General features: G+C 41.6%; 2 protein-coding genes across 3 annotated transcripts in view; one reads left to right on the plus strand and one right to left on the minus strand.

Moving 5' to 3' along the window:
* BPHL (biphenyl hydrolase like) overlaps positions 1–14879 on the plus strand; it is a 27701-nt gene extending 12822 nt beyond the window's left edge. Inside the window, exons 3-7 of one of the 2 annotated variants that reach the window (XM_032798393.2) lie at positions 310–476; positions 5446–5599; positions 8033–8164; positions 11645–11768; positions 14306–14879. In XM_032798393.2, coding sequence (XP_032654284.1) covers positions 310–476; positions 5446–5599; positions 8033–8164; positions 11645–11768; positions 14306–14393 — 665 coding nt within the window. In that variant the 3' untranslated portion in view covers positions 14394–14879. The remainder of the gene's footprint in view (positions 1–309; positions 477–5445; positions 5600–8032; positions 8165–11644; positions 11769–14305) is intronic. The other variant, XM_032798394.2, reaches the window with a different exon arrangement.
* LOC116835511 (tubulin beta-1 chain-like) lies at positions 14798–18048 on the minus strand. Its single transcript, XM_032798392.2, has 4 exons — positions 17839–18048; positions 16847–16955; positions 16451–16561; positions 14798–16071 (listed from the first exon to the last, which is right to left on the minus strand). The coding sequence occupies exons 1-4, from the start codon at positions 17893–17895 to the stop codon at positions 15011–15013; spliced, it is 1338 nt and encodes a 445-aa protein (XP_032654283.1). The 5' UTR covers positions 17896–18048; the 3' UTR covers positions 14798–15010.
* Between the last annotated feature and the right edge of the window lie 2532 nt (positions 18049–20580).

Raw genomic sequence — 20580 nt, forward strand, 5'->3', positions numbered from 1 at the left:
ATGTCTGAAAAATATTGCCAAATCAAGGCCTTAGATCCTACAGTAGTGGGTGCTACAGAAAACTTTTAAAATAGGTATATTATCTGGTTAACCAACACTTACCCATTGATACCATTAGAAGAAAACATGTTTGTTCAGCAAAATTTTTATTCACACGGTTGTGATTAAGCAGTGATCATGGTCCACACCATTTATCTAAATCTCTTCACTGCTAGGTGTCCCAACTAAGTGAATTTATGAAGTCTATTTGTAGCATGTATAGGGTAGCTGTAATGTGGTCATTAATTTATCAGGACATGATGTTTTTAGGGAGTAGTCAAACTGATTTTGGACCACAGCTCAAATCTATGAACAAGCAGCTGTTCACAATAGTTGCCTGGGATCCTCGGGGCTATGGACATTCCATCCCTCCAGCTCGAGATTTTCCTCCAGATTTCTTTGAAAGAGATGCAAGAGATGCTGTGGATCTGATGCAGGTAAATCTGCTCTGAGATAAAGTCTGGTTTTCTTTAATGATGGTGGGGAGGGGCAAAGTCAAAGAGTATATTTTTTACAGTAGTAACTGGTGATATTAAATTATGTGAAAGTGCTTAAAATGGATGGAGATACATTCTGCTTGGGAAGCCTATTTTTTCTTCCATCTTTCTTTTATCACACAGATGATTTAGCCATGGAAAACACATTCTTATTCCAGAATATTTTGCCCCAGAATGTTTGTATCTTTATAGTTACATGAAGTCCAGGAAAACTATATATGAAAAACAAGACCTATGGTTAATAATTGTAGCGGACAAGTTCTTTAGTAGATGATAGTTAAGACATTTCGCAAGAACCTAAGAGGTTTAGCATCTGATCCTGCAAACTAAACTGACACATTTCCATTGTAAGGTCTATTCCTGAAATAGTTAGAAGGGGGAGTCATAGGCTTCCTAAATCCACACAGAATATAATTTACACGCTTATTGTGAATACAAAGAACATGACTCGTCTTTCTTTGTTCCTCTTGCTTTTTAAATCTAAGTTACAGAATCAAAGTGAAAAATGTTGTGTTGGTGTTTTGTTCTGTTTTTATAATGACTATGCCAAATTAATGTTAAAGGAAAGTCTGACAATGAAGTGTTAACTACCATATTGGCAACTTGTGAATGGAATTCCTTATGTTAAACTATACAGAATATGTGGCCATGTTAAGAAACCCGACAATGTAATATGTTCCAAAAATATCAGATAGGGTTTGGACGGCAAAGCTAATTGTTTCTTTTAACAGCAGCAACTTTGCAGAACCATGGGAAATTGAAAATGCAGCCTTCCTAAAGTATGCTGAATAAGGAGATTAGTTGAATGAGAATAAGTCTGACAGGAAACACAGGAGAAATGTTTTTCCCTAGTCATGAAATCCAGCTGCCCCTCACTTTGCAGTATATGTAGATTAACATACAAAGCCAGTACCACTCTGGCCAACCAGAACAAAAATGCTGTGATGAACATGTGACAGGCTTCCAAATATGAAAGCTTGGAACTCCTCTTTTACCTGCTTCTCTTCAAACACTTGATGAATGCATGACAGAAAAAAGATGCTATCTTTAAAAGGAGTACATAATCAGATGCTTTGTAGTCACTGATAGAAAGCAGGGCAGCATCCCATCCACATTTAATCATGCTAAAAAGTTAAGAGTATAATTGACTAGAGATTTTGGCAACAGAAAACAGTGTAGCTTTTGAAGATTTTTATGTTTATAAGTACACATATTAAAGGATTATTGAAATCTCATGTATGAATAGGCTTGGAAGGATTTTTATTAAATGTCAGACATTGATTTCACTTTATACAAACTGATGAAAAAAATTTTTTTCATCAATAGAAACTTACATATAGGCAAAGAAAAAATGCTGGTTGAGAACTTACTAGAGTTTGAATTAAGGCTCTTTACTTTGTATATTTTGACAAATTTGTGTTTTAATGGCTATAAAATTTTATCTTTTTGAATATCAACATCCACTGTCATTAAATAATTGTCTGACCCCCCTATAATTTCCCATAACTGAACATTTAAATTGATAAAAATAAAAAATGCTTAAAATAAATTATCCACTGAAATTATTTTAAAAAAAATCAAATTCTGCCAAGCCTCCTTATGAAGCATGGATTAACTTGTTTATACATTCTCACAAATACTGTATAATAGCACAGTAGCTAAAGAATCAGCCCTAGTAATGAAGAGTAGGATTTCCAGAATAAGTGTGTCCACATGAGGAGCTGGGTATATCAGTTTAAATTCTCATCTTAGCTTATAGCAGTATAACTGTCCTGTGTGGACAAGCCCTCAGAACTACTGGCTTTATACAGACTGGTATTGACTACATTACAAGTCCTTTGCCATATAGTGGTTTAGCTATGCTGACAGAGCTCCCTTGTGGAGATGCAGTATAAGCCAACAGACAGAGTTGTGCTGGCACAGCTACACCATCTCCCCAAATGACATTAGCTATGCCAACAGAAGCATTCTTCTGCCAACATAGTTGTGTCCAGCCTGGGGTTTTTTCAGGCATAGATTTGTTAGCTAGGGGGTGTGATATTTGTCCACATTCCTAGCTGTTATAGTTAGGCTGGCAAAACTTTGTAGGGTAGACTAAACCTCTAGAATCTGTGTCTGTTAGACTTGGTTCATATTTTTTGAAATTTTCTTCCCAACTCACTGCTATACGTTTTTCTTAATAAAATGAAAACTGGGATTCAGAAACAATATAACAGCTTAAGACAGGTGTCAGTACTTTATATTACCATCTACCATCTGAATTAGATCCTTTTTTAAATGAAAACCTCTTTATAAAGACTACTAGCAGAATTTAATATGGAAAAAGAACTTTTTAAGCCTGCTTCACTGCATCCTGCTCCAATGCCTACCTGTCATAAACAGATAGCTAAGGGTTAATGTTTCTTTTACCTGTAAAGGGTTAACAAAGGGAACCAAACACCTGATCAGAGGACCAATCAGAAAACCGGATTTTTCAAAAGCTCAGAGAGGGAATTTGGGGTGTGTGTCTTTTGTCTGTCTCTCGGCTATGAGAGGGATCTTTCTATCTTCAAGCTTCTAATCTTCTGTTTCCTAGTTGTAAGTACAGGTATAAGACAATATAGGTTTTTATATTGTTTTTGTATTTACATGTGTGTAGTTGCTGGAATGTTTAAATTGTATTTCTTTTTTGAATAAGGTTGTTTATTCATTTTTTCTTTTAAGCAATTGACCCTGTATTGTCAACCTGATACAGAGACTATGTTTATGTGTTTTTCTTTCTTTTTATATAAAGCTTTCTTTTTAAGACCTGTTTGAGTTTTCTCTGGGTAGGCTAAGGAACGAAGGGAAGGGAAATTCTCTTTGTGTTAGATTTACGGAGGGTGAATCTGTGCAGCCTCAGGGGAAGAAGGAGGGGGGGGGGTAAATTGCCCTCTCTGTTTTGCATTCAAGGAGTTTAAGTACAGTATCGCCCAGGATAACCCAGGGAGGGGGAGCTGGGGATGAGATAAAGAGGAGACAAGGGGAGGAGGTTGTTTTCCCTTTGGTGTGAGGCTCAGGGCTTCTGAGTCTTGGGGTCCCCCAGAGAAGGTTTTGGGAGACCAGAGGGGGCCAAGCCCTGGAATCCTTGGCTGGTGGCAGCGATATCAGATCTAAGCTGGTAATTAAGCTTAGAGGGTTCATGCTAGCTTCTCAGTTTATGAATGCTAAGGTTCAAATCTGAGTAGGAAGCTACGACACTACCACTACATCCAACAAAGACCAATGAGCACATTAGCATTCCATCTACAATTTTCAGCAGTGAGATTGTTAATATTGATATTTAAAACCTTCTGATACTTCAATTTTAACATCCCATTGAGCCAAACATATGTCTGAACTATTGTTTCAGGCTGACTGCAGACTCCCTTGTGTTGATTTACGTTTGACTCAAATGAAAGCTTATGCTATATAGCAACTTAATTGCAGATTGTTTTAATGTCATACCGTACATGGCCATACTACGTATGGGACCCTGGACAGAGGTAACTGTAAGTGAAATGCAGTCATACTACAGGACCAGAGCCAGCACAAGATAGCCTACAGAAACAGGGAGCCAGAATTGGCTCCCTGATTGTCCCCACCACCCTCTCACCCTCCTCCTGCTGTTAGTGGATCTTGGTAGATTCTAGGTCACATTCTCTGCTGCACCAAGTCCTAGGGGGGGAGTACACAGGATGAATTAAGGTATTTTTGGGATACAATCTTGCTCCCTTAGGAGAATGCAGTCATTTCAACATAAAACATTTTTAATTGAAACTCAACATGAAGCAGTATTTAAAGTATACTGCTATTTGAACTGTTCTTGGTTACTTCAGATCAAGTTTTCCAAGTGGCTTCAATCCAGCTTCACATTTAACACATGCCAAAACCTTGCCTCTAAGCACACAAAAAGGTGGATTTGTACCAAACTGCTTAGATATTGAAGTACTCAGATTTTGGATGCACACAATTGCAGGAGCTAACTTGTGGTTACTTTTAAAAACTTGAACCCTCTAAGCCTAGTTTTCAGTGGTGAAATGCACCTCATAAAATCAGACCCTAGCTGTTTCAAGTTGGACACCCAAAATTTGAAGCATTCTAAATTAGTGGATGCTTTTAAAAAGTTTGGCCAGTGTAGGTAGTTCGCCCAGACGTACACTCTCTAAAACCCACAACTGATATTTAACAACAAGTGTCAGCAAGCCGGCTCTTGTCTTCCCAGATTTTGTTAACCTTTATATTTTTTAAGACTCTTTAGTAACTGCTTCTCAGGGCTTGTCTACACTTAAAAGGCTACAGTGTAGACACTACCTATGACAATCCCATTGGTATTGGTAATCCACTTCCCCAAGAGGCAGTAACGAAGTTGTTCTTCCCTCTGACTACTGCTGTCTAAACTGGGGACTAGCTCAGTACAGCTACATCTCTCAGATGTGTGGATTTTTCTCACCCGAGAGACGTACTATACCGATGTAAAATCTTAGTATAGACCAGGGTGCAGTCTCTTCTAAGATGCAGTCACCCACTGCCATACAGATTCTTCAGATCTACAGGAAGACAATCCAAAAACCTAGCAGCATCACACTTTTACTTCATATAGTTTTTTTAAGTGCTGTCTGTTTTAATGTAAAATCTACTGTCAATATAATTAGCCTTTGCTTCATTAACTAGCCCAAACCATAGTGGAGGAAACATAATTTCTAGATATTTGAACTTGTCCTTAAGTCTTCCACCATTCGACAAAGGAGGCGCTATGTATTTTTAGTTGTGTGCGTTAGTTGTAATTTAACTAACCTTGAGATTTTGGTTGAAGTTATTCGTTTTCAAGAAACATTTGACTGTAGGTAGATACAACCATTTAGTAATGAAGGCCCATGATTTTTACTGTAATTTTCTCACACCAATCAAGGCACTGAAGTTTAAGAACTTCTCTATGCTGGGATGGAGTGATGGTGGGATTACAGCTCTGATAGCAGCTGCAAAATATCCAACCCTCATCCACAAGTTAGTTGTTTGGGGAGCAAATGCCGTTGTTACTCAGGAGGATCTGAAGCTTTACAATGGTAAGTATTAATTGCGTGAATGGAGAAACGTCTGATGGCAAATAACTTAGTCTCTTCTTGTATCATACTAAGGTCTCTTCAGTTATCTTTGTGTTGATCTTTTAAAGTAATTACAAACATGTAACAAGTTAAACGAAATAATGCAGATCACAAAATTCCCTATTTTAGTAAATACAGGAATAGATTAAAAATTTTAGTGAGACATTCTCCCCCCCCCCCCAAAAAAATAACAAACAAAAACCCCCACACAACTTAGGTGCAATCAGATAGAATAAGGAAAAACTTTCTTCAGGAACAACAGCAAAACTTTTTTTAAAAGTGTGTAATATCTAGTACTCTAGCAGATAATGAGCAAGAACTCTCCCCCACCCCTTCTTGAGGTCACAATACACAATCAGAAAATGACAAAGTTCATTTGTGTGCAGGAAAAAATGTCTCACTCATGTTTCCTTTCTCACTTTAATTCCCTTGAAATTCTTTGCTTTATTGACAAAAAATACTTTGTAAAGAGACCCTGGATTTTGGATTTCTGACTAACTGCAATTTTTCTAGCACAATAAAAAAGGCTGAAAAACCTAAAGAAATAAAAGAAAAAAAAAAAAAGCTGATTTCTAGTGACCTGAGAAATGTCAGGGGAAATTATTTCTTCTAGAAATTGCATATTGCTGCTTATTGAAAATTATTCATAATTTGCTTTGTATCCAAATTTGATGTGGTTCTGATTACCAAAGTCCAACGAGCAGACAGAGCCTAGTTTAGAATCAAGGGCACATTTCTCCAGGTATATAGAAAAGTCTCTTCCTACAGCTATGGTTATTTTTGGAAAAAAGGAGTTAGGTTGTCAAAAAATGTTGAAAAGAAAAGGCTGTACAGAGTTTTTTTGCCTTAAGCAAAGAGCTCACATGAATAAGTACTTCTCAGGTAATAAGTTCTACATTTCATTTGAAAATCAAATACCTATTTACAATTACTGTTAATGAAGCTACTGCCATTTTGTTGAAAAGGGACATCATTTGTCATAGTGGTAGTAAGAGAACAGTGAAGGGACTATATCAGAACAAAGCGTTTGTGCACCAATATGAAGCCAGTATGAAACGTAGTTCTGATTACCCACTATTACAACTGCATAAATACTACTTCACTGTCTTTACAGGGTCTCTCATATTGTTGATCTCAAATCTGTGGGCTCAGTCCTGCACCACTGAATTCAATGGTGGTATTATGATGGATTTAACTGGTGCAGGATAAGACCATTTGGCACTCCTCTGCAAAATAGCTAATGGCACCAGTGAGCTCAGAAATGCCCCCCCCCTTTTTTTTAAACATAAAAAAAAAGAGAAGCGTGAAGGGGTGGACAAGGGTTATCTGGTCTCCATGCCTTCTCAACTTTTGGCTTCTTTACTAAGCAAATACAATGGTAGATTTTGTGAAGGAGACATCTGTTCAGTAACAAGTGGACTGGGATGACCAATCTCATTTCCCATACAATCAGTGAACATCTTTTAGTCACTACAGCCTTGTGATTGGTCAAACAGGTCGTATTTCATATTATTTACTGAACTCTTTAGTCCTTCCCATGCTATCAGAAGCCATTTTAAGAGCTCTCTGTTAGCAATTGCCATTGCTGTCTGGTGACTCAGGTGCTTTCAGTTCTCTCTCCTTTTCTGTTGTGACAGCATGAGTCTTTGCTTCTCTAGTGCAAGACTGTAAGGTAGTTGTCACTCTTGGGGACACTTGCTTTATGGGTATTATTGACAGCTGGAGATATACATGTCTAAACCTGTCAAACAGGTGAGTAAAGTAGAATTCCAGATTATTTGTACAGCTTTGCATAAAATGCAGTGAGTCAGCAGGACTTCACTGAGTAGGCAGGTCCTGGATTTCCTCTAAGAATGTGGCAAATGTACCCTGATGTCAGCCTACTGGAATGTCTTAGTAAAGACTTCCTGACATTGAACACTGGTGAATAACCATCTGCCAGCTGCAATCTAGAGGCCAGAGCAAAAAGCTGTCCTAGAGCAGGGCATTTAAACCCTCCTTTTTCCCTATAAAAATAGATAAAATTTGAACTTTGACTGTAGATAAACATGCTTTTCCGCCCCAACTGCACCTAAGAGACCGTACATGCTTTGGTGTCTCATGTTGCAAGCTCTCCTTGCTCCCTCTGCAGGGAGAGCACATGTTTGTCCACCCCTTGCAAACACAGTAGCAACAATTAATTTGCAACTTGAACTCAGAAAGGACTCTGATATAGACATTGAAATTAAATGTTGTTTTTCCTCCCTCCAGGAATAGTTTTTTTAAAAAACTAACAGAATTTTGCATCTGAAATGTATATTTGTAAGTGGCTCTTAAAATGCACACTCGCATAGTTATGTGGATGCTAGTTGTTTATTGAAAAGGATTTAATGTATTCAATGCCATTTTACATAGCTATCAGAGATGTTTCAAAATGGAGTGAAAAGATCAGGAAACAAATGGAAGAAATGTATGGACATGAATATTTTGCAAAAACATGTGAGGCCTGGGTGGATGGAATATCTCAGTTTGCTGACAAGCCAGATGGTAAGATTCTTGCAATTGCAGCAGCAGAAAAGCTGCAGATAAAAATCTCTCAACATTGCTCTTAGTAGCCAACAAAGGAAGAACTGGATGCACACACCTCATGAACACAGCAGACACTTCACAGAATTTAAGTGATGAACAGGGGGAAAAAGTTTTTGGAAATTGTCAGATAATTTTCCCTGCCTTTGCTTTGCCACCCGCTTAGGTTAACTAAAATATTTTTAAATAGATGTAGCTGGAGAGTTTCTTCTCAGGTTCATTTTCAATTCTTTCAATGAGGGAATATTTTCTACTCTAGAGATACGAGATAAAAACCATAAAACGAATGCTTTTTGGGCTACAAGTAGCAGTAGGTATTGAAAGCAGGGCAGGGAAGTTTGGTTTTCAAAGATTTGTAGTTCAGATTTAACAAAGCATAGTTAAAATACAGCCAAAGATACAGCATCTAAAATAAGTCAGTTATAATGCAGTACCAGCCATGTTATTTTTAAGCTTGACTTTTAAAAATCTTTAGGAATAAACTCTTACTATAGAGAACTTTGCCAACAAGATGGACCCTAAATGCTAAACAGCAATTTTCTGTTTTAATTCAAAGCAAATATGCTTTTAAAATTGCTGAGTGCAAATATATACAGTACATATGGTGCACACAAGGCAAAGCACCCAAGATTCCCTTATGTACATTTTCCTTTAGCTCTAACCAAAATAATAAATATCTGACAATGATTCTGAATAGACAGTAGGCATCATATGACAAGGAAAGTGTTTCCTTACATTTTACTACTTCAGATCCAGAGACAGACTTGTAAGAGAGATGCCAGTCAACTTATACCATAATTTCTCCCAGTAGGGAGGCATTTTAACAAGTTGTATTCTAGTCTTGTCATTTTTTTTTTTTTATAGCACCCCCTTAGATAGGGGTAAGCATAAGTCTGGGACATATATGCAGTGAAATCTTGGTGGACAGCCATAGTCACATATTTTAGTGGCCACAGTTTTCAGCACCTGTGAAATTAAGTATCCCTGGAAAAAGACCACCTGGAACCATTTAACTAGCTGACTTGCCCAGATGCTGTGATTGGACCAAGCACTGGAAGGTGCTGAGCATTCTCAGCTCCCTCTGAAGTCTGCAATAGTTGGCAGCACTCAGCCATCAGCATCCTGCATGATCTGATCGAGTGTACACTAGGTCATCTGTAAAAAGCAACAGAGTCCTGGGGTACCCTATAGACATAAGACGTATTGGAGCATGAACTTTCGTGGGGGAATACCCACTTCGTCAGATGCACGTAATGGAAATTTCCAGAGGCAGGTATAAATATGCAGGCCAGAATTAGTCTGGAGATAACGAGGTTAGTTCAATCAGGGAGGATGAGGCCTTTCTCTAGCAGTTGAGAAATTGCTTTCTGCAGTTTCTCCTCCCTTGGTGTTCACATCTCAACTGCTAGAAGAGGGCCTCTTCCTCCCTGATTGAACTAATCTCGTTATCTCCAGATTAATTCTGGCCTGCATATTTATACCTGCCTCTGGAAATTTCCATTACGTGCATCTGACGAAGTGGGTATTCCCGTACGAAAGCTCATGTTCCAATACATCTATAGAGTGCCCCAGGACTCTGTTGCTTTTTACAGATCCAGACTAACACGGCTACTCTTCTGATACTTTAGGTCATCTGTGCAAGGCAATTAGCTACTTTTCTACTGAGAGCCAGTTATGCATCAAGGTACCAGTGTATGAAATCAAGAAAAGGGACAAATACAAGTACTAGATTAACTCCAGTTTGAATGAAAGAAAATCATGCACAAACATGACTTAAGTAGAACAGCAAAAACTTGTACTCAAACACAGCCTGTTTCTTAACGTCTCAGGACTATTTGCCATGAATAGGTAGGAAAGCTGATGGCACAAGCAACTCTAAAAAATAAATTATAAACTCAGAGGATGGTAACATTTAAGGAGATGCTGCACAAGTGGTTTAAAGCTGCAAAACTGAAGAATGTTCCTGCAAAGCATACCAACTGTGCTAAGGGAGGAAGTACGATCCGGTGATTAAAACAGAGGACAGTTGGGTCTATTTCCTGTCTGTGTAACCTTAGGCAAGCAACTTCACCTTTCTGTATTTGCTGTTCTGATGCTTAAACATTGAAAAACTGCTTTAAGATCCTTGGAATGAAAAGCACCAAGTGAAAACGATTACTGTGCAATAATTGAAAAAATAACGCAATAGGGGTGGGGAAGGCAGCATTATTTAAAACTAGCACTGAGGGATTTGAGAGCTGGGACAGCATGAGTATAGACACTTGCACTGGCTTCTAAGGCTGCTGATATCTGTGAGGAAAGCTTTGCAAGTTGAAAGTAAAGATTGTTTGAGAAGGTCTAGAATATCAAATGAAAGTTTCTCCCCACCTTGATTTACCCAGAAACTCACTCAAGAAAGCAGGCGACAAAGCCAAGAATGGAAAGTTGGCCAAAGAGTGCATAAACTGTATTGCTGTGTGGTAGCATAATGGGGGTGGGTGGAAAAGGGAAGCAGAAGGCACATTATATTCATATTTACATTAAATGAAAGTACAGAAAAAACCTTTGACTGGTTTGGTTAATTCTATATTAGGTGTACACCTATTTCAAAGAGAAATGTCCATTATGAGTAGGTATTACTGTATATTTATATACACATTTTTTAAACCTACAGTATAAAAATTGTCTGGTAACCTGCAGCTTGATAACCTAGAACAGGGACCAGCAACCTTAGACATGTGGCTCACCAGGGTAAGTACCCTGGTGGGCCAGTTTGTTTACCTGTCATGTCCACAGGTTCAGCCGATCGCAGCTCCCACTGGCTGCGGTTCACTGTTCCAGGCCAATGGGAGCTGCGGGAAGCAGCACGGGCTGAGGGGAAGCGGTGACTAGCACATCCGCCACTTCCACTGGCCTGGAGCGGCAAACTGCAGTTAGTGGGAGATGCAATTGGCCAAACCTGCAGCAGGTAAACCAGCCTGGCCCGCCAAGGTGCTTACCCTGGTGAGCTGTGTGCCAAAGGTTGCCAATCCCTGACCTAGAATAACCAACAGCAGCATAAATATGAGATGGCAAATGTAAGAGACTGAAGAGATAAATTATAGCCAAGAAATCCATGCATGTCTAGTTACGTGCAGTTAGAACGTTAAGAAAAGTGGGTGCCACAAACATTTCATGCCCTGGCTTTGCTACGTATTGATGGCTCATTAGTCAACAGCCCATCACACAAGTAAGAGTACATTATGTATTTCATCTTTGGGGAAAAAGATGCTTTTGTACTGATGCTAGACAGCGCAAGTTTGGCACTTGCTTATCCCTCTGTGGTAGGGTGACTACGTCGTACATGCCAGTGGGTGCTAGTGGTAAGAGCTACAATAGAAGTTTCTAGTTTCTAACAATTTTTTCCATTTTAGTCTTTATTTTAAAATATGAAAGAGCATAACCTTAACCTATGTTTTTCAGGTAACATTTGTCAACATTTACTGCCTCACATAAAGTGTCCAACATTTATTATACATGGTGGGAAAGACCCTTTGGTACCACAGTTTCACGCTGAATATCTTCACAAGCACATCAAAGAGTCACGGTGAGTATATCTTCAGCACAGTTTTGAGGCACCTTTCAGGAAGGGAAGAAGTGAACACACAATATGGAAATTGAAAATCTTTAGGCAGAATTTCTCAGACACTGATAGGGTTGTTTCTAAGCATCCCCAGAAAGGTACATTGAGAGCAGTGCAGACTACCCTTTTTACATTATACTCCTTTTTAAAAACAGTACTAAGGAGCTAAAAGGATTAAAAGCTGGCTAATTTGATAGGTCTCAAGATGTCTGAGAATGGGGAATCATCATCAAGCAAATGCATTTCTAGTGCATCCCACAGGGATTGGTTCTTAGCCCTATGCTATGAATATTTTTATCAATAGCCTGGAAGAGAACAAAATCACTACTGATAAAGTTTGCAATGACACAAGGATCTGAGGAGTGGTAAATAATAAAGAGGATGGGTCACTGTCAGTCTGGGCACAAACAATACCTATTTTAATGTGGCTAAATGTAAAGGTGTATATCTAGGAACAAAGGAGGCAGGTCATACTTACAAGATGGGGACTATATCCTGGGAAGCAAGATGGGGACTATATCCTGGGAAGCAGTCACTTTGAAAGAGAGTTGGTAGTGGATAATCAGCTGATAACGAGCTTACAGTGTAACACCATGGCCAAAAAGACTAGTGCTATCCTTGGGTGTATAAATAGGAGAATCTTGAATAGGAAGAGAGAATATTTTACTTCTGATTTGGCACTGGTGCAACTGCTGCTGGAATACTGTGTCCAGTTCTAATACCCATCATTCAAGAAGGATATTGATAAATTGGAGTGTTCAGAGAAGAGCCACAAGAATGATTAAAGGATTAGAAAACATGCCTTATAGTGAAATTGTTTAAGATGAATAGACTCAAGGAGCTCAAAGAGAAGGTTAAGGAGTGAATTAATTACAGTCTAAGTACATATATAGGGAATAATATTTAATAGTGGGCTGTTCAATCCAGCAGAGAAAGGTATAACATGATCCAGTGGCTGGACATTGAAGCAAGACAAATTTAGACTGGAAATAAAGGTGTGAAATTTTTAACCGTGAGGGTACTTAACCACTGGACTAGTGTTCCAGGGGTTATGGTGCGTTCTCGATCACTAGAAATTTTTAAATCAGTACTAATTTTTATTTATTTATTTTTTTTAATAAAAGGATATATGCTCTAAGAATTAGTTTTAGGAAAGGTCTGTGGCCTGTGAGCTATACACTATGGTGCCTTCTCACCTTGGAATCTATTAATCTAAAAGTGAAATTGTGTAGTTAAGACCACTTACACCCATCTGAATTACTGCCACTGCACTCCTTGTGCCATATGATATCCAATAGCTATCCCCTTCAGCAGAGCTAACAGCAGCTAACAAAGCACTGAAATACTAGGGCTGGAGCAGGAAGCCAGTTATATCAAGTAACACTGAATGCTAATATCATAGCTGGTCTATCTACACATTTACTGAGATTTTACTACTGGGCACTGGTCTCATAATATACATGAAGTTACAGTCAACTATTTTGCTCAAGTGCATCAGTATTTTTGACATAATAAATAAACTGTACAGACTACAAGTATGTCCAGAGAGGTTACTCTCAACCCCTTTACCCAAAATCTTGTAGTGCTCACCTCATCCAGAAACTGTGGAAATGCATCCTCTGAGCATGTGGAATACAGCTTTTCATTCTCTTCCTAGCTGTGGTCAGTCAGCTAGAGCTCCATTTTATTACTGTTTCCAACAGACAGTGCAGACTAGCAGTAGAGTAGGGTTAGGAAAACAGAAGCCATTTTTATGAAGCAAAACAGGCAAGTTCTATTTAGTTAGCTAGTATAACCTCTGTTAAAATGAAAGCTAGAGTTTGCTTTACATGCTTCCCTATTCATACAGAATTTATACAGGTTTACTTGATTAGTAAAAATTTAGGAAATACCCAGCCCAACCCATTACTTAGCTGGCACACTTAGTGTCATGCTGCCCTCACCATGAATCTTCCATCCACTCCAGCATTGCTACTCCCTTCTCTGAAAAAGGGGATCACTTCAACTCATGACCATCACCCTGCTCTTTTCCATGAAGGCAAGTACTGTACACTCTATTCCAGTGTTGCCTCATAGGAGGCATCAGTGAGATGTTGTAACATCTCATGCTACCTCTGGAATGTTAACCCTCTACACCTGCTAGTGGAAACCAAGTATCTGGCTTCTGGCAAGTAGCTGACTTAGAGACAGTTTCCCAGAGATTCACAATTACAGCTCATGTAACATTTTACCCTGATCTAGCACAATTTGCCCCCCCGAGATAGCATTTAGATTTGTAGGCACTAGTGGTACTGTCAAGGCATCAATTTTAAGAATAATTCAGCTAATTATTAACATGAGGAGTCAGATTCTGACTTTAAACACTTCAGATTTCCTTGGGTATAAAAAGAAAAAACCTCACAACACTTCAAATTTTGCACTTGGTTACCATGGTTATGCAGTGGCCCTGTGTGTTGTATATACTAGTGTATGTTTAGAGTTTACATGACTCTCTTTCTTAGGTTGCTTCTGATGCCAGAAGGAAAGCACAATCTACATTTACGCTTTGCAGAAGAATTCAACAGATTAGTAGAAGATTTCCTACAATAGAGTTTAAAAAATTAAGTGTATGTAAGGTTATATCAGTATAGTTAATGATTATATTCCCCCCCTGTGGCCCATCCCCCAATCATGTCACTGATTTTATTGGCAGTTCGAGTCTCCATTATAAGAAACTGTAAAAGGAAATTATTTGCATTTATGCCAGTTAGAGGTAGATTAAGATCCTTACTGTATCTCGCTTGGTAAACAAGTAATGCATGGCAGAGATTAATTTGTCTGTAAAAAAAAGTAACTAGTGAAGCAGCATTAAATCTGACTAGATCAAGATCGTTATGTAGCAAGTACTTAACTCTGTATCAAGAAACATTGAATGTGAAGTTAAAAAGACTATATAGAAAAAAGGTATGCTGGATGAGAAGTGGAGACCTATTTTAAAGAAACAAACCATGAGACATTTTGAACACATGCCTTTATGTGTCTTAAACTTTAAGATCAATGCTGTCAATAAACTTGACTTGACAATTATTACATAGAGATCTTTGTTAAAGTTACATAATGCCGAGAGGATAATCAAGCATGTTCTTTGCCATGTACTTTATCACCATTATCAGAATTCATTCTGACCACATGCCTGCCTTAGTAGAGTTCCTCTGGTACGAACTGCCTTAAGCCTCATCCTCCTCGCCTTCCTCTTCAAATTCTCCCTGCTCATCAGCAGTGGCATCTTGGTATTGCTGATATTCTGAGACCAGGTCATTCATGTTGCTCTCTGCTTCAGTGAACTCCATCTCATCCATGCCCTCACCAGTGTACCAGTGCAAGAAAGCCTTACGCCGGAACATGGCCGTGAACTGCTCAGAGATTCTCTTGAACAGCTCCTGAATGGCTGTGCTGTTCCCAATGAAAGTGGCAGACATTTTGAGGCCACGGGGGGGAATGTCACAGACAGCCGTCTTGACATTATTGGGGATCCATTCGACAAAGTAGCTGCTGTTTTTGTTCTGGACATTGAGCATCTGCTCATCCACCTCCTTCATGGACATTCGGCCACGGAATATTGCTGCCACAGTCAGGTAGCGGCCATGGCGGGGATCACAGGCTGCCATCATGTTTTTAGAATCAAACATCTGCTGTGTTAGCTCTGGCACCGTCAGAGCCCGGTACTGCTGGCTTCCACGGCTAGTTAGAGGGGCAAACCCTGGCATGAAGAAATGCAGACGGGGGAAAGGCACCATATTGACTGCCAGCTTGCGAAGATCAGCATTCAGCTGTCCGGGAAACCGGAGGCAGGTTGTCACACCACTCATAGTAATGGAGACCAAGTGATTGAGGTCCCCATAGGTAGGGGTTGTGAGTTTCAGTGTGCGGAAGCAAATGTCATACAAGGCTTCGTTGTCAATACAGTAGGTTTCATCTGTATTCTCCACCAACTGGTGGACAGACAGGGTGGCATTGTAGGGTTCAACTACTGTGTCTGACACCTTTGGAGATGGCATTACACTGAAGGTGTTCATGATACGGTCTGGGTACTCCTCCCTAATTTTGCTGATGAGGAGAGTTCCCATCCCAGACCCTGTGCCACCACCTAGAGAATGGGTCAGCTGGAAACCCTGTAGACAGTCACAGCTTTCTGATTCCTTCCTTACCACATCCAGGACAGAGTCCACTAGCTCAGCTCCCTCCGTGTAGTGGCCTTTTGCCCAGTTGTTTCCAGCACCACTCTGACCTGAAAGGTGGGGTGGAAAGATGATGATTTAATCACCAGAATATGAAGGAAAAGTTTCACATGCTCTGTTTAGTATATTGTGTGCAAGGCACAAACACTATTAAATCCTAATTTATGGACAAAAGGGAATAGTTTTACTAAGCTATATCAATTTACTACAATTAACTGACTATTGTTTATACTATGATTCCATTTATGTTTGGACTTTTCAAGTCCACTAGTTAAGAGCTAAATTATTCCATTTAAGTTTCATGCAAACAACTCCAAAACATGGAGGATACACTGAATGTAAGCAGTTCTACAGGGATGTTTCAAATTCATTGTCTCAACACAGGAGCCAAAGGCTACAGAAACTGCAGCTATACATAATGTTACATACCAAAGACAAAGTTGTCAGGTCTGAAGATTTGGCCAAATGGTCCAGATCGGACAGAGTCCATTGTACCAGGCTCCAAATCGACAAGGATTGCACGGGGTACATACTTATTACCTGTAAAAGGAACAAAACCAGTATAACAGACTTGCAGTCAGCAGGCTGCTTTGCCCTGAGCAGCCTCAACACAGCTCACTGGAAAGACTGCTGCAGTGACAGAAGGCAAAGAGTATTAAGTAAAGCCATCTTGGAAAGACTCAGTCCTTAAACAAAGGGTCAATAGCAAATTCCTTTACAGTAGCTGTCCCAACTATAATGAACTGTACATCTATACACCGACTTTTGCTTTTGTTTACTTAGCGAAATTATGACAGTCTGAAGTAGTAAGTGGTGTGTAGTTACCAGCAGCTTCATTGTAGTAAACGTTGATCCTTTCTAGCTGCAAGTCACTGTCGCCATGGTAGCTGCCAGTGGGGTCAATGCCATGCTCATCACTGATGACCTCCCAGAACTGAAATAGGGTTTTGAAAAGGGCAGTTAGTAATTGCATTAGGTTGTCAGGAGCAATCCAACATGCTCCCAACATGCCTAGTGTAGTTCCATGGACCTAGGCCCTGCCAAGGGCCCTAACAAATAACTGAACCTTGATGAGACAAACACAGACAAGGCATTTACCCCCTGCCCCCCAAGCACTTGAGAACTGGTAGAGCTACAATTATGATGATTAAGTGAGAAGGAATAGCAGGAAACTGCAGCATCAGACAGTAAACAAATGGCTAGATACCTTAACCTAATTGTAACACTTCCAGAACTGCTACCATAGGCTTTAAGAATTACAGTATCTCTAACCAGTTGTAGTCTTCAAAGTGATTTAGGTTGCTTGACACTATAAAGGAGATTTCCCCAATTGGGAATCCAGTTAGATACTACCGGAAAGAACCCACATAGATGTGACACCCTTGAAGCATCTCTGACGCTGCTCAAAGCACGGTTACCTCCCCGTGTAAAGGGGCGAGGCATCTGGCCTGCAGGGAGTTGTCTGCTGCATCAGCGAGGAAATGAGCGCCATTGTGAATTCAGAGCACGGCAACCATACTCTTCCCCCCACCCGGGCAAGACAATACCCGGTCTCCCCTTTAGTGCCATTATCTTGTATGGAGTGGAGCTGGAGTCTCAACGGGGAACTGAAACAGGTGCTTTGATGCACTGATTCAAAGGGGCCAGCTGAAAATTATTTTAGGTAAATATTAGTTGTTCCCAAATCTCCAGCAGCACCTCCACTTAGTGACCTCGCCTTTACACCGCAGCAGCATCTGTTCAGCCACCGCGCGCTGCTGCTGCCCCCTCCCAGCCACAGGGCGAGGGACACAACAAGCGGGGGCCCCGCTCTTTACCTTGGCTCCGATCTGGTTCCCGCACTGGCCAGCCTGGATGTGCACGATCTCACGCATGGCGCCCGAATCACACGCCAACAAACACCCTCTGCCCCCGGCTGGTTGCTTCTCCTCGACCCGCTCCCGCACCTGCAGCAATGAGCTCTGAAGCGGGCGGCCCCCCTGGTCCTCCTTTTATAGAGGGGGCTGCTGGCCCCGCCCCTCGCGCCACGGGGCCCCGCCCCCTCCAGTGCTCTCCGGCTCCCCGCAGCCCTTCTCGGGCGGGTGATGTAATGTCGGGGCTGGGCCTAGCAGTGCGCGCGGGATTGGGGGGGGCGGGTGCTGCATTGTCTGCCGCGCAGGGGGACCAGGAGGGAGCTGTTGGGGGGGGCAGAGTGGGGAGCTGCAGCCTCAGCAGCAGGGAGGGGGCTTGTCACAGCGTGAGGGCAGCGAGCGTCTCCTGCTCCCCGAGCCCCGCAGCGCCCCTGTGCAGAGCAAGACTAGCGCTGTAGGGGCAGGGTGAGGAGCAGCGCCCTGCTCTCCCCCAGCCCTGGCTAAGTGCAGCGAGCGAGACAGCCCCACCCTGCCACCCTCTGCACCCTCCACGGTGAGTCCGGGGGGGGGGGGGCATAAAAAAAAAGAAGGATCCAGCTATATTCAAAAATTAGAACTGAAGGAGGAAAGATGTCCTTTCTGTAACAAGCTGTGCCAGCTAAGTGACATGCCTTATATGAGCTGAGTGCCTCTGTGTGTGTGTGTGTGTGTGTGTAGATAAGGTGGGAGGGATGTAACATCGTTTACTGGACCAACTTCTGTTGGTGAAAGAGACAAGCTTTCTAGCGCTACAGGGCTCTTACGTATAATGTGTTAAAAGTAGAGGGGAGTGTGACACTGCAAGTAGGGTGAGCAGATGAGATGAAGAAAATATAGGAACCTATGGGGGGGCAGCATTTGGCTTTTTTCTTTTGCTCCGCTGGCAGAGCGAAATATCAGGACAAATTGCATCCCGACCAAAGATCGGGCGGGATGTGAGACAACCACCCAAATATTGGGACATCTGGTCACCCTAACTGCAACCCATATTCATCGTGGTGATATTATTATGATATGATTATTTTATGCAAGATAAGTCATATGAGATGTCATTTGAAACGTTAGGATTTACTGAATATGATTATCCTATTTGTGTGCATGTATCATTTTTGTTTCTGAAGTTAGGAAAATTGACTATATATCTGTATTACAAATGTGTTTACACCTTTTACACCTACTAGGCAAAAGGATCTCAGTCTAGATCAGGGGTGGGCAAACTTTTTGGCCTCCTGTCCACATTTGGATATGGAAATTGTGTGGTGGGCCTTGAATGCCCGGTCAGGGAGGAGGACTCTATGGGGTGTGGCATGGGGGGGCTCTACAGGGGCGGTACCAGGAACTCCTAGGGGCCTTGCCGGCATTGACACCAAGGCAGCCATACCAGGCACTGCCATAGGTGGTGGCATCCTAGCTGGGACGAGTGCGGCTGCTGAGCGATTTCGAGGCTCTCAAGGTTGGGGCCATAGGAGACGGAGTGGATTGGGTGCGCTGCCGCCTGGGGGAGGCTGCCGTGAAGGGGCAGGGTTCCGATCCGAGAAACAATGTGGTGAAGTCATGCCTGCGCAGTGTGGCTCTGCGGCGTGCTAGAAGATGGTGCTCATCAAGAAAATTGTGAGTCAGGGCCTGGGGAGCGCCGGGTGGGAGGAGTAGGGCAAGCCCCCAACCCCACTCCCCAGCGGGAACACTGGGCAGGCAGAGTGGCGCAAGCCTCCGACCTCCGTCCCCGGCAGGTCCCCGTACATCTGATGGTCCAGAAGTGGACCGCAGGCTGTAGTTTGCCCACCCCTGGTCTAGATGTCTGGCTGGGAAGGGCCCATTCAGGTTGAGGGGCCATTAGAGAAAACAATAGGCCTCAGAAGAAACATATCTCCTAACCGGGGCCTTCCTGAGGATGCAGCAGGCAGCCTTCAACACATGGCTGCTGTGACACTACAGGGACATGTGACCAGGTCACCTGGTACTGGTCTCTATCTTGGGATATCAGGTTTTTTCCACTGACTGGCATGGGAACTAAGCTTTTAAACAAAGGGTTCCTGCCCTATGCAAAAGCTATGTAAGGCAGGGGAGTGACATCGATGCGCTTCTTCACTGACTCCACACCCAAAGAGACTCCTAGAAACACCTGAGAAACAAAGACTGAGCCGGGGGAAGTGCTGGATCCAGGCTAAATGGGTTTTTAGTCTGTGAATGGAACATCTGCGGATTCTAAACTGTAAGCAAGTGCAGCTTGCCCCTTAAGAATCTGCCAGCCTGCTTGTATCATCACTTAGGGTGAGGATTTGCTATTCATATCCTATATATGTAGTAAATTAGGCTTACTTTGCATGTTTTGTGTATTTGCTAGATAATCTGCTTTGATCTGTTTGCTATCACTTAAAATCTGTCTTTTGTAGTTAATAAACTTATTTTTGCTTTTGTCTAAAACTGTGTGTGGGAGTCATAACTTGAGACAGAAAGCTGTTGTATATTTCTCTCCACATTGAGAGAAGGGGTGGATTTCATGAGCTGGTGCTGTACAGTTTCCTGTGCAGTGCAAGACAGTATAACTTTTGGTTTACACTCTGGTAGGGGGGAGGGGGATGTCTGAGTAGCTGGGAAGTTCCTTAGCTGAATCCCTCCCATGCAGAGCTGATCACTGCGTCCGCATGTAACTACAGCAGGGTGTGTCCC

The sequence above is a fragment of the Chelonoidis abingdonii genome, chromosome 2, assembly GCF_003597395.2.
Source record: "Chelonoidis abingdonii isolate Lonesome George chromosome 2, CheloAbing_2.0, whole genome shotgun sequence".
NCBI classification, from domain to species: Eukaryota; Metazoa; Chordata; order Testudines; family Testudinidae; genus Chelonoidis; species Chelonoidis abingdonii.